General features: G+C 53.3%; 1 protein-coding gene across 2 annotated transcripts in view; it reads left to right on the plus strand.

The window, feature by feature from the left end:
- Nucleotides 1-14,338, plus strand: part of CRTAC1 (cartilage acidic protein 1) — a 137,991-nt gene that overhangs the window by 82,036 nt on the left and 41,617 nt on the right. For both annotated transcript variants that reach the window (XM_057737034.1, XM_057737036.1), the window contains exon 3: nt 3,415-3,611. In XM_057737034.1, the coding sequence (XP_057593017.1) occupies nt 3,415-3,611 (197 nt within the window). The remainder of the gene's footprint in view (nt 1-3,414; nt 3,612-14,338) is intronic.

A 14,338-nucleotide genomic window follows, 5' to 3' on the forward strand; every position in this document is an offset into this window, starting at 1 on the left:
GTGTCAGGATTCGCCGCAGGCTGCTGTGTAGTTTTGGGGAGGACTCTGTGGCATGTGCTCACTCTGTAACAGATGGAGGATTTGAGCCAGCCTAGCACCCCCACCTCTGTACCCCTTAGGGAGTACCCTGGGACCAGCACCCCCAAGTTCTTGAAATAAGAGAAGATCCGGGGGCATCCCCTCTCCCAGGGCCACCACCATGGGAGCAGGGATCTTGTGTGCATGCCCATCGATCGCCCCACATTCAGGGTGAAAGGACCAGCCACCAATAGCTGCGGAGGCCATGATCCCTCCCCGCTCTGGGAAGTGGCACCTGAGGGTGGTAAAGACATTGGGCACAGGGGCTGCGAGGAGGGGTGTCAGTGCTGGACTTGATGTGGTGGCTCCTCAGCCATAGCCTGGGGGGTGGGGCCACACCTGCCCTGTCCATCTCCTGAGATGAGTTAGACTAAAGGCCCTATTTCAAGAGCAATAGACCGAGAAGGGCTCTCGCACAGCTTCTAGCCTCGTGCCTTTTAAACGCTGGCTCTGGAATCCCTTGTTTAAACAACATTTTATGGGATGCAATGCATAAAATAAAATGCATCAACATGGAAACGCTCTGGGTGAAACTGAGAGGAGGAGCCCAGAGGCCCGCCCGCATGGCCACATTTGCCCGCACATTTTGTGACCCTCTGATTTAGTCCAACTCTCGTTTTGCAGAAGAGACACTCAGAACTTAGAGAAGGCAACTGACCAGCCAAGGTCACAAAACTAATCTCTGGAAGAGTCAAGACCTGCAGAGAATGTGTGTTTTATAAACTGTAAAGTGCGGTAGAAATGTAGGGCTATTATCTCCACTTTACATGAAGTTCTTGGGCATTTTCCATGTCGCTACTTTGGGAGAGGCCACCAGAAAAACAAAATGCAGAGAACACAGAGTGTTGGTATCATAGGCAGTGCGGAAAGAGCACAGGGTGAGACCTGAAGACAGTTAGAAGCCTCGTGCTGCCGTGTACGAGCTGTGTAACCTTGGACAGCTCACTTTGCCTCCCTGACCCTCTGTTTCTTTTTCTAGAAAAATGCCTTCTCTACCTTCTTTCCAGGATTCCTGGGGCTCAGGTGAGGCAATGCTTGGGAAAGTGCTTATAGCAAGGCCTACAGCCCCAGAACCATGCTGTCTTGTGAGGAGTGATAATGCTGGTAAACAGACGACCTGGAGGCTTTGAGGACTAGTATTGAGCACCTAGAAGGCACTCCCTGTCCCCGGGGGCTGCAGCCCGCTGCTGACAGTGCTGGAACCCAAGCGCTCTGTCTCTGCGGCCTACACACGTCCCATATGTCGTGCCGCACCCTCGACACGCAGTCCTCAGACACTCTTCGTCAAAGCGTGTAAGGCGCAAGCGTCCATCACCAGTTGCTGACTCAGCCCCCAGTGAGCTCCGTCTCCCCTTTCTCACACTGCAGATGCCAGAAGGCACCTGGCCAGTCACTCAGCTGCCCCCAAACTTCTCTGGCTCTGCATCTTGGTGACGAAGGAGAGGGCCAAATTGGATATGTTTCAGGAAAGCGAGAAGTGATTTCTCTCAAAGACCTTGGAGAGTTCTTTCCACCCTCCCCGCAGTGTTCTCAGCCGGGGACCGTCCAGAGGCTGGCAGCTGAACTTCACTCAGGATGTACATGCTCAGGTTTAAACAAAGGCAGGCGCCCAGGGACTAATGGATGGGGGTTGGCGGGGTTCCTTTGGAGAGCCTGGCAGGTGTTCCAGGAGGAGGGAGGGGTCCAGACGTTCCTGGCTGGGCTGCCTGGGGTGACCTTGGCACTTTCTCCAGGTGGAAAGGCAGTGGGAAGAAATTGACCACCGGACACCTAAGCCCTTATGACTCAGACATGGGCTCTGCGGATCCACTCATTCAATCAATCAGCAAGGATTTATTGAGCACCTATTGTGTGACAGGCATTGTGCTGGGTCCTGGGGAACAAAACAGACAAAAAGTTCTGCCCCCGTGGAGCTGACATTCTAGCAGGACCAGACAGAGGAGAAGAGATAAACTGGAAGCTAGAGAATTGTCAGTGGTGGTAAATGCTGGGGAGGAGAGCAGGGCTGAGGGCTGAGGGGTGCAGGGTGGCGGGGTTTGCAAGTTTCAGGAATGTGGGAAGGAAGGCTTCACAGAGAAGGGACGATTGGGTGAGAGCCTGAAGGACATGAAGGAGGAAGACAGCCATGTGGATATCTGGAGGAAAAGCATCCTGGGCAGAGGGAACAGCAAGTGCGAAGTCCCTGAGGCAAGAGCATGCCTCAAGGAGATTGTGTGGCTGTACAAGAGTCAGACAAGAGAGAGGTGAGGACTGGAGAGCTCTTTAATCTTTTGCAGACTTCCCTGGTGGTGCAGTGGTTGAAAAGTCGCCTGCCAATGCAGGGGACATGGGTTCACTCCCTGGTCCAGAAAGATCCCACATGCCACAGAGCAACTAAACCCATGTGCCACAACTACTGAGCCTGCGTTCCTAGAGCCTGTGCTTCGCAACCAGAGAACCCACCACAATGAGAAGCCCACAATACACTGCAACAAGGAGTAGCCCCTGCTCACCACAACTAGAGAAAGCCCACGTGCAGCAATGAAGGCACAATGAAGCCAATAAATAAACAAATAATCTTGCTTTGAGTTTCGCAGAAAAAGAGATCCAGCAGGTCCACCTGATGACTTTAGATGAATCTGTAATCTCCTGTCTGGGATGCTAATTTCACACTACTGTTTAAATGCTGGGACTTTCTGTCAAGAGAGTAATGCCAAACCTTAATGACAAAGCCTTCTGTGCTTCCAGGGCTCATTCACCCTAGGGCCCTTGGGATAGCAGAGAGGACCAGGGTTTGAGTCCCTGCACCTGATGCTTACTAGCTGTGTGACCTCGGGAAGGGCACTCAACCTCTCTGAGCCTCACTTTCCATGATGAAGTTCATCATTTGCCTCATCTGCAAAATGGGTTAATAATGCAGCTCCCAGGCCTACCTGATTGCTGTTAAATTTAAGTTAATGAGATCATAAATATGAAAGTGCCTTTTACATTGAAATGGGCAAGATAAACGTCAGGGAGTTTTTTGTTTTCTTCAGCAAAGCCTATGGTGAGGGGTTTATCACTGGCTGCCCACTCCCCTCCACCACCTTGCTCCTTATATTGCATCCCATGTGGGCCCTGTTGACTCCCACTTTGCTTCGGTCCACATCTGATTCAGGGACACTCATCAAATACCCGGGGACCCAGAGGCAAGCCTGCCGAGGGTTCCCCAGGGAAACAGTGGTTCCCCGGGAATGTTCTGGGGCTGTGTCCCCACATTGACTGTCCGGGAGGACTCTGAGCCCACTGCTCTGGTCGGGTGGAACAAGGTGGGCCCAGCTGCTCCTCCCCAACGTCCCCTCCCCCTTCCTCCTCCAGGTACAACGGCCCCAACCTGGTTCTGAAGTACGACCGGGCCCAGAAGCGGCTGGTGAATATCGCGGTGGACGAGCGCAGCTCCCCCTACTATGCGCTGCGGGACCGCCAGGGCAATGCCATCGGGGTCACAGCCTGCGACATCGATGGGGATGGCCGTGAGGAGATCTATTTCCTCAACACCAATAATGCCTTCTCCGGTAAGCACTGGGGGCCTCGGGCCTCCCCCGGCTCCCACCTTCTTCCTCCCGGCACTAGGTTACTGTCACTGCTTCCCCAGGCACAGGCCCTGCTGCCTGCAGGACCTTGCCCTGTCCCAACAGAGACACCCCCAGGAGGACCCCTTCTCTTTTGCATGAAGCTTTTTCTCACCTCCTGGCTCCTGGACCTGGAGATGGAGTCCTTGAGTAGAAGACCAGTCCTCTCCCTCAGACTTTATGTCCTCTTCACCTCCCAGTCTGAGTGCCCTGCTTCCCAGTCCTCCTAACTAACCCCTCATCCCTTCTCCCCCAGCTCCTGGGTGGTTCAATCACTCAGCACTTCTCATGCCCATAGCCCCCATGATGCTTTCAGGGGGCCTTTCTAAAATGCTTTGAAATCCTTCAAGGGCCCCCATAGCTTTCAGCTGAGCTCATTCTTTCACCCCACTTTCCTGCCGAGTACCTACTCCGTGCCAGACTGGAGGCGCTAGGTGCTGGGGATACAGCTTGGAGGAAGACAGACCTTGGGTTCCTGGGGCCTGTCACAGCCCAGAGCACCATCCCGGTCACTTGGGCTCTTGTGTGAATGCAGATTCTGCCTCAGCAGGCCTGGGTGGGGCCTGAGATCCCGCATCTAACACACTAACATGCTTTTAGGCTATGATGCTGCTGCTGGTCCAGGGACCACATTTTGAGTAGCGAGGTCCTACACACCAAGGAATGACTGAGGGAAACTGATGCCCACAAGGCTGCATAATAGTAGCAATAATAACAGTCGCTACTTCAGTAGCATCGAGTATACGCCAGGCCAGGATCTAAGCACTTTGTATAAATCATCTCATTTAAGCCTCACAACAGCTCGATTAGGTAGGTACTGGTGCAGACCTCTTTATAGTTGAGGAGACTGAGGCACAAAGAGATCACATGACTTGCCCAAGGCCACACAACTTAGAAGTCCCAGGATTCAAACCCAAGTGTTTGACTCCAGAACCATCCTTTTAATCAACACCTGCCATGGCCTTACTCAGCCTGATGCCCTCCCAGCCTAGTGGAGAGCCAGGCTCGTGATTGGTGCTCCGTGTTTCATGAGTTGGGGGACTGTGTTCTTGGGGCTACAGGTGGAACTCTGCTCCCTTGGGGTCCCAGGCCACGGCTTCCTCCTGCAGGATGCAGGACCTCGCATCCCTGTGGGGCCAGGTTGGATGTGCACTGGACTCTTCCAGATGGCAGCAGCCTCTTGGGTTGGTCTGGACAACACCCTGTGGTTCTGACCTGTGAGTTCACCATCCTGGACCCTCCCTACCCCCTGGAGGCAGGTGATCACCTGGCTTTAGGGACCACCTTCCCTGCTCACACACACACACACACACACACACACACACACACACACACACACGGTTGTTTTACCCTAGACCCGTAACGTTGCCCCTCCTGGTTGCTGAGCCCAAGCCAAAATCCAGCCCCAGGCTGCCCTACTGTTGAGCCCTGTCAGTTGCATGAATGGGAGGGGAAGGGTTGGGGCTGGTGCCAGGGGCAGGGGCTGGTGGAGCTGACTGGCTGATGGCCAGCCTTGTGTAGCCGAGAAACAATGAGCCACAGCCCCGAGCGGTGTTTTACGGGTTTTCATCTCATCTTGCCACCAAGTGAGGCCTGAGAGATAGTAATTATCCCTACACAAATATCAGGGCATGATTACCCAGCTGGATTTACTGCCCTCTCTCCAACCAAGCCAAGATTGGATTAGGACACAATTAATTGATGGGCTGATCAACCCTTTAATGTGGGGTAAGGTCAGGAGGGGAGCAGCATCAAGGGACAGCTGTGGAAGGGGGAAGTCCCCAAGAAGGTGCTGGAGGGACGCAGAAATGGGGAGAACTGTGGAAGGAGGTGTTTAATGTGGGCTCAGCGGGCACGATGCCAGAGGACGGGGACAGACTCCTCCCACTCACTGAACACAGAGCACCGGGGCTGGGACCTGTCAGGTGTCACTGAAGCAGCAGCCCTCCCACGCTCTTAGAGCGTTTTGTGGTGAATCCTCGAGCTCAGCCCAGGCTGCACACTAGAATCTCCTGAGGCGCTTTAACGCTCCCAATTCACAAGAAGAATCCCGGACCAGTCCAATCTGAACCTCTGGGGGTGGGACCGGTTATCAGATTGGAAAGCTCTCCAGGGGATTCCCTTGTGCAGTCGAGGTTGACAGCCATACCCCAGAGTCACGTTGCTTCCATGCTCAGCCTAACGGTCGCCCCATTCACTCACTAATGCAGTCATTCATTGGATAGGTATTTATTGAGCCCCTGCCATATGCCGGCCACTATTCTAGGCACTGACGATGCCCCAGTGAATGTAACAGCCAAAAATCCTGCCTTCTCGCCCCAGTGCAGCCTTACAGTTCTCTAGGAACCTGACTCCCCTCTCCTAGCCGTGTGGACTCTAAGTTACTTGAGGGCAAAGTCCATGTATGGGTCACTTTATGCCACCCTCTGGCCCAGCCAGACCTTGGACATCCTAAGGGTAATTAAAACGTAGTAAATGAATCCCAGAAGAACAGACAAGGCACAAGCATTAGGCCTGAGAGAAGGTTTGCCCACAGAGAAACCCCCAGAAGTTTCCCCCGGGAGAGGCTGGAGCTTGGCCCCCAGAGCTGGGGTAAGGGTGACAGTGCCCCACAGCCTCACCCCTGGGTGTGCAGCTCCCAGTGACCTTCTGTGGGTCTGAGTTAATTTTTCAGTTGAGTGATTCAATTGATTCATTGACAGTGGGTGGGCTGCGGCGCCGGGACAGTTGTGCCAGATAAGCACTTCCCTGGGTCCATCTGCCGTGACGCTCAGCCTTTGCCACCCTGCCCACCACAGGGAACCTGAGATCCTCTCCAGGAGCCCCAGCCATCCCACACCTGCCATCCCACACCTGCCGTCCCACACCTGCCCGTGGTTTGTAACTGGGGGCTGCGTTAGCCTGTGCCTGAGCATTGGAGGGACCTGTGGAAGGACGGCAGCCCATCTCCCTCAGCCAGCCTTTGGGATGTCAGCATTGGAGTCCTGCATCCTGGCAGGGTCCTGTGGGACTCAGTCTGTACAAACCTGGGATCTGCCTCTCACTGGGTGACCTTGGACAGGATGCTTGACCTCTCAGTCTCAACCCTTCACCTGTAGAACAGGAAAAATCATACCAACTTCATAAGCTCAACTCCCTCCAGTGGCCCCATAGACTGTATCCAGAGCCTTTACCATCACCTCCTACACCCCTCTGGATGTGAGCCAGGTTGCCTTTCTGTCTTTGTTTCCTCCGCTCTCCCTCTTGCTCACCTCATTCCTTTGTACTTGCTGTTCCTCCCGCCTGAAATGCTTTTCCCACTGTTGTTCTCAGGGCTCACTCCTTCCCTTCATTCAGGCCCCTCCTCAGATGAGGTCTTCCCTGAAATCCTTAAGACTGCACCTTATCAATCCCTATGCCCTTAACTTGCTTTATTCTCTTGGGAGCACTTACTCCTGTCTGAAAGTATGCTATATATTTATTTGTTTTTCCTCTCTCCTACTCTTCTGCTAAACACCTTCTGCTACACATGGGGACAGGAACTTTGTCCTCTTTTCCGCTGTATCTCCAGGACCAAAGAAATGCTTATGTCACTTAGTAAACATTTAATACATATATTTGCGTGAACAGCCGAGATAATGAATGAAAACTGTTTATTATGGTGTCTAGGACTTAATCTGTTCTCTCTAGGCAACAGCTGTCATAATTCTGTGGCGTGAAGAAAGGCAGAGACTTTAGAAATGTCCTGGATGGAGGGGCCACCGGCCTCCCTCCCAGCTGCTTGAAGAGAGAGACTCTAGGAGCAGAAAATGAAAAGGATCATCGTGTCAATAAGACACCACACAGACGAGGGTATCGGGCGGGCACAGCTCAAGGATTAAGAAGTGGAAAGTAGGTAGGAGGGAGGGAACAGAGGAAGCCTGACCACAATCCTAAGAGACCTGGGCCAGGAAAGCGGCTTATGGCTTAACTGACCTGGAAAAGTACTATCCGGTGTGGTTCAGGGAACACTGCTCTGTAAAAGCCAGGTAAGAGCATGTGCAGAACAAAGAGGGATAAGCGCCCATTCCAGCACCCCCTGCACACCCAGGAACCCAGGACCTCCTGCAGCTCCTGGTCAGAGCCCATCCCCGCAGGGGTCTTGCGCTGGCCACTCCGGCTGCTGCTCAGCGTGGCCCTGAGCTCTCCTGCCCACGTGACCTGGCCTGGGGAACTAGGAGTGTGGTGCTGGATGCTGGCTGTGGACTGTGAGCCCCGCCACTCAGCGTATTTCACGCATTCAGTTCAGCAGACTAGTCGCTGACCATCTGCCGTCTTCAGTCTGCATACACCTCCCTCCTTTGCTACACAGACAGTAGCATGTCTGCTCACAGTGTTGCCCCCTACTTTTTTGTTAACAATCAATTTTGGACACTCTTTCACGGCAGCACACAGAGAGCTTGTCATTCTTTTCGTGGCTGTGTAGTACTCTGTTGTATAGATTTGCCATTTGTAGAATTGGCCCTCTTGATGAATAGTTAGATTGTTTGCAAACAGTGCCCCTGAATGAATAAGTCTGTACAACACGCCATCCTCCACAATTCGAGGTGTATCTGTAAGATACGTTCATAGAAATGGAATTGCTGCCTCAAAGGGATAGATGGGGTGGTTTTGATAGGCTTGGCATGTCCTTCAAAGGGACAGTCCTAATTACACCCCATCAGCCCCGATACCAGTGAGCCTTTCCCATCCTGATATTCTCAGCAACGTCATCATTTTTAAAAACATTCGCTAATATGATAGGGAAAAAATGAGGATCTTAGTGTAGTTTTAATTTTCATTTTTCTTAAAATGAGTGAGGCTGAACATGTTTTTATATATCTGAGTCTCTTGTCTGCTCATAGTCTTTGCCTGTTTTTTCTATTGATTATCAGCCTTCTTCGTATTGATTTGTAACACCTCTTTATAAATTAGGGAAAACGACCCTCTGTCTGTAATACAAGTTGCATACAGTTTCCTCTTGTTTGTCATTTTTCTTTTGTCTTTGCTCATAGTGGGTTTTGCAATGCGGAACATTTTTATTTTTATGAACTTGGATTTATCACTGTTTTCTCTGATGGCTTTTGAGCTCCGTATTATACTCAGGCCTTCAGCAGGGCTTTTGTAACCTCTTGGAGAGGAAGCATCAGTCACTGTGCCAGAGAGAGAAAGAGAATCGGGGGCGCCTTGCACTTCCAGCCTCTCTGCCTCCACAGCAGATGAGCCCTGTGCCTGGAGAGCACACCCGTTGTCCACAGCCCTTCACTCAGGCCCTGTTCCCAGTGCACCCAGGTACTCTACACCTTGCTTCTCAAAGTGTGTTTTGCAGCCCAGCAGCACTGGCAACAACTAGAGGCTCATAAATTTGCAGGATCTCAGGCCCCACCCCAGACCTGCTAGATCAGACTGTATTTTACCAGGATGGCCAGGATATCCTGTGCCTGGTAAAGCCTGAGATACGCTACCCTGAGGCTCCACCCTCTTTTCCTGGGATCCTCTAGGCCCTAAAACTGATCCTAGGGTCTCCTGATCCCCAGCCATGTTTCCCTTGGACACAAGGTCCAGGTTTTCAGCTCACCCAGCATGACGCCATTCCGGGAGATGAGCTCATGGACTGCTCAGGCTCCCCTCCCCCACCCCACGGTACCTCATTCCCACGTGGCCCCAGAAGAAGCAAGAATGGGACAAGGCTGTCAAAGCAACACCATAAAGAGTACAGGGCCCTAAGGCCATTTCCTCGGTCCTAACACAAAACAAGGTTTCTCAGGAGCCAGGACGGCCCTCCACCAGCCCCCACCCAGCTCTTTAACACGTGGTGCAGGGCTTTGCGGTCAGACCCCAGTCTGAGGCTCAGCATTGCCACTGAACAACAGCTGTGCAGCCTTAGATAAATGACGGAACCCTCTGAGCCCTGATTTCTCTGTGTCAAATGAACGATCTATCTTCCTGACATGATTATGGAGAGGACCAACTGAGCTGATGTGGGTGAGGCATGCAGCAAGGGTTGATCGGATTTCCCTCTTCTCCCGGGGATGGAAAGGAAGACTGAGGCCTGAAATTACATCAGGGGGACACAGGGGAGCCTGGGTTCATTCTTTTTTAAATGTCCTTTGCCAGAACTAGTTCTTTTTTCCCTTGGAGCCATCACTGCTTCGCTGGTTTTCCACTGACTAAGTCTTATAAAGCATTTTAAACTTAATGTCACAGTTGCCTTCTAGGGTGTGACTGACTGAGGACCTGCAGTGGTCATGCCCTGTAACTCCCTGGTTGGTAATGATGGTGATGGTGATGGTGAGGATGATGGTGATGGTGATGGTATTATTGTCATTGTTTATTGAATTTTTCATGAGCCAGGTATTGTTCTAAGTATGTTACTTACATTAGCTAATTTGATCCTCACAACAACCTAATCAATAGACGGTCATTCTCATTATCCCATTTTACACTTAAGAAAACGACAAATTTGTGACTTGCCCAAGGTCAATCCAGGCCAGGGATGTTGCTGGCTACCTCCCAACCCTAGTGCTTAGCAGTAATCTCTTTGCCTTAAGAACATGGTTGGAGGCTGAGCCCTCTGCCCTGCCATGGGCACTGAGCCACCCTTCTCTTTGCGACCAATACCAGACAACGAGTCAGGTCATCTCCCTGGAGTGGGGGCAGCCCCTAGGGGAGGAGGCACTCAAGCCAATGATCCTTAGGATGAGTCCTTTATGCCCCAAACTCAGCCTCCCAGTGGCGCTGAGTTGCCCTGTGTGGGTAGAGCTGGGTGTGGAGTGGATGACAGGATGGTGAATTGAGAGACATCTGTTTGATTGACACCACTGCCCTTGATACAGAACGTTTCTCTTTTCTATTTGTCCGGTGACTCCTCCGCCTCTGCCCCTCCTTCTTCCTCCCACCCCCAAATGTGCCCTCTTCCTTGGTACTCAGTCTCTGGCCCTGGTCTTTCCCTCCTGCCCCAGCTCAAGCCTCACTGCCCTGCAGGCTGCCATCCCCGTGGCCAGTGAGCTCTCGGGCATGCCTTCTCTGCCACCTTATGATCCCCTCAAGTGCCAAGCTCCTGCTCCCACCCCCAGCTGGCCTGATGTCCACGCTTCCACCACTGCCCCCACACTGTGGACCACTCCCTTGCTCTGACCCGCTACACCCAGCCATGCCCTCCCGCCCCTCCTGTTCCAGCCTCCTGCACCCAGCGCTTCTTCCCCACTTCCCCTGTTAGCAGCAACCTGAGCGACTACAGAAGTGGCCTCCCCACTTCATTGTCTCCCTTGTTAGCCCACACCTCACTCCACTACCACATGAATCTTCCGGAAACACGGTCTTCCCCTGATCCGTGCTGGATTAGTGGCTCTCACCTGGCCTGCCATACTTCTCCTCCTGCACGTGCACAAACCCTCCCCCCAGGCAAATTCAGCATCCCCTCTGTGCCTTTGCCTGTGCTGCCCTGCCCACCCTTAGCACCACCCCTGGTCTCTGCCTGATGAGCCGTGGAGTACAGTGCTCAGAAGCACAGGCTTTGGAGTCAGAAAGACCTGGGTTTGACTGTGTCTCCACCACTCACTAGGTCTTGGGCAATTGACTTAACCTCTCTGCCCCTCAATTTCTCCATCTGTAAAATGGGGCTACACCAGCTCTCCAGGTGGCTGCAGGGTTTAGGTGAGATTGTAAAAAAAAAAAAAAAAAAAAAAAGAGCTTCACGCAGAGCCTGGCTCTACACACTGGAGCTGTGCTGTTGTTACTCTGATGCTTCAAGTCCTGGTTCAGGTTCCTCTGCTGTCATGAAGCCCTCCCTGGCCACTGTGGCCTGATGTCACAGCATCTCCAGGAGGTACTGTCCTGTCATCTCCGAGGGGCTCTGCTAGCTGTGGAATCATAGGCAAGTCCCCTTGCCTCTTGTGCCTTGGGTCCTTCATCTGTAAATTGGTCCTGAAAATAATAGTACCTGCCTATTGGTAGGTACTATTGGGTTTGTGGCGAGGGTTAGTGAGTAAATGTGTGTGAAGTGTCTGGCATGTAGAAAGCACTGTAGGAATGTTAAGTAGTATTAGTTTTACTACAGCCCCATGGCATCTCCTCTGCATATCCCTCCCGTCGTCAAATGAACTATAAGTCCCTGAGTCAGGGACTGAGACTCCTACTCCCTGGGGCCTCCCCCGGCATCCAGCAGGGAATGGTGGACCCCTGAGCCTCCTCCACTCGGCCTTTCTAACTGGCTGCCTGGCAACAACTGCTGGTTCCACTGGGCCCTGAGACCTTCAAGGCTCCCTTAATGCCCACATGCCAAGGTCTGGGTGGACATGGGAGTCCCCAGAGGTGCCTCTCACAGGGGCCGTGACCTCCAGAGCCCCCTACCCTGCCCTTGAAAGCCCTCTCTTTCTCCCAGGCCTCCGCTCTCTTGGAGTCTCCCCCGGGGACTTGGGAGAACCCCTCTCTCCTGCAACTAACAGCCTCTCTTCTTCCCAAGCTGCTGCCCCCGACTCAGGGAGGGACCCCAGGGCAGAGGGCAGCTGCAAGGAGCCCGAAGGTGGGATTATGCGCTGACGTGGGCCAGGGGCCAGTGCTGGGTGTTGATTGCCAGTGCCATCGACCCGAACGGCTCGCTGTTTATCTGTCTTCCTGACACACCTAATTACCCAGGTTGCAGCTGCCAGAGCGTTTGCTCTTCCTAAATCACAGGCTCCCATCCCTCCTGTCGCCCAGGCCTCCAAGCCTCCGCCTGCAGAAGGGCTGCCATTGATTTTGCCGTTCCCATTTATGATCTACAAGGCTCTGCATCACTGTTGCACATTTTACCTTAATTAGTTTATTCTTCTGGGCATCCCTGGTCAGCTCAGAAGCCAGGAGGCTGGAAGGGGCTAAGAGGCCAACAGTACGTGGCGCTCTCACCCCTCTGGCCACAAAGTCCAGAACCTGGCCCAACATCAACACCCCAGGGCAGCAGTTTGCTGAGAACAGTGCTAGCCCTGCAGGATGCTGGCAGGTGAGCTGCAAAAAGGGGTTCCACGGCCAAGTACGTTTGGGAAAGTCTGGCTTAAGTCAAATGAAGCCCGTAATGTATTGCAGGGCTTTTCAAAGTTTCGATAGACTGATGTCCATTGAGAATCTCCAAGAGGGGGATGGAAGATGCATTTCCTCAACTCAGACGATCATGAGATCTTTTCTCTGGGCAGCTCGCAGAGACCAGGGTTCCACAAAACACATTTTGGGAAATGTCGGGAAATGGGAGCAGGAGGAGTTGGGGGTGATGAGGCAAAGAGAGGGGGCTAGAGTCACCCTGGGCTCGTTTCCTCCTCTTGTCCAGCTGAGGCAGGAACTTGGCGATTTGAGAAATCTCTCCCACTGAATGCAGAGGTGCCCCTCAGAGCTCTGCAGAGCCCCAGCTGCCGCAGCTGCTTTCTCACCTGGCCCAAGCTTTGGTAGAATTTAGCCTCTGCATTCCGGGGGGGACTGGACGAGCTGGAGGTACAGTCTAAAGAGCCCCTGGTTTGACAGAGAAGGGCGAGGGTCACTTGCTATTGTGAAGGCTGGACACCCAGAAGCCTGCAAGCCATCCTCGGAGGCCCCCAGGCATTAGAAGGCGATGACAAGGCTGCCACCTCTCAGTCCCCAGTCCCTTTCCCGCAGTCCTGAAATCCAAAACGCTCTCAAAGCCTCAAGTTCTTTTTTTAAGTTTGTGGGAAAGTGAACTGATGGCAAAACCTGTCCTGAGCTGATGTGAGCTATTTATGGGCTTTATTTATCCCACTTGGTGTGAATATTCATATATTTCACTGCAGAAATATTAACGTGTTTAATTACAGGGTGCTGCTCCAGTCCCTGCTGGGGTGTTATGTAATAAATGGGGTGTGGGCTGTGTTACCTTTCTGAAATGCGAAAGGAAAAAAATCTAAATTTCTAAACATACCTGGTCCCCGGGGATTGCGACGAGGGCCTGGAGACCCGGGGTGGTGCAGAGCAGCCAGAGGACAGTCCTTGCACGCCGACCTGGGGCTCTGGAGTTTTCTCTGCAGTTCCCACAGCTGGGAGGGAAGAAGACATGGCTGTTACCCCCGACTCTCAGATGAGGAAACCGAGGCTGGCAAATGGGAGTCAGAGCTGGACACAGGCTCAGGCCACCTGGGTTGGCACCTGCGCTTCTGTCCAGATTGAGCGCCTCGGGAGTTGCAGTGGGCATCCTCTCAAGCCACGGCAGCTCTGTGCAGACTCCAGCTGAGGCTCCTCCGCCCCAGCCCCCCCCCCACACAGACACCCGCAGGACTCCCGGATCTGCCCCTGCTCTGCTCGGGAAGGGCCTTCCCCTCCCCAGGATGGGGCCACCAGGAGGCTCAGGCAGGGTGGCATAGCTCTGCCCCACGCCAGCTCCCTGGAGTCTGCTGAGCATCCCCGAGGCCAACTCCAGGCCCCGCAGATGACGCACCAGGCCCTGTGGGTCCCCGCGGTCTCAGGAGGCCCCTGTGTGAGGCCGCTCTCCCGGGCAGAGCCGCCCGAGACCCCTTTGATGCACACGCCCACACTCATCCACTCACTCACACGCCTTCTCACACTCACTAAGTCTCACACTCATTTTTACTCACACTCTTACACTCGCTCAGCCACTCACTCCTACCCATTCCTGCACACTCACTTTCACACACTTATTCTCTCACGCGCCGTCACACGCTCACACACACGCT

Source organism: Hippopotamus amphibius, chromosome 5 (genome assembly GCF_030028045.1).
Source record: "Hippopotamus amphibius kiboko isolate mHipAmp2 chromosome 5, mHipAmp2.hap2, whole genome shotgun sequence".
NCBI lineage: Eukaryota > Metazoa > Chordata > Mammalia > Artiodactyla > Hippopotamidae > Hippopotamus > Hippopotamus amphibius.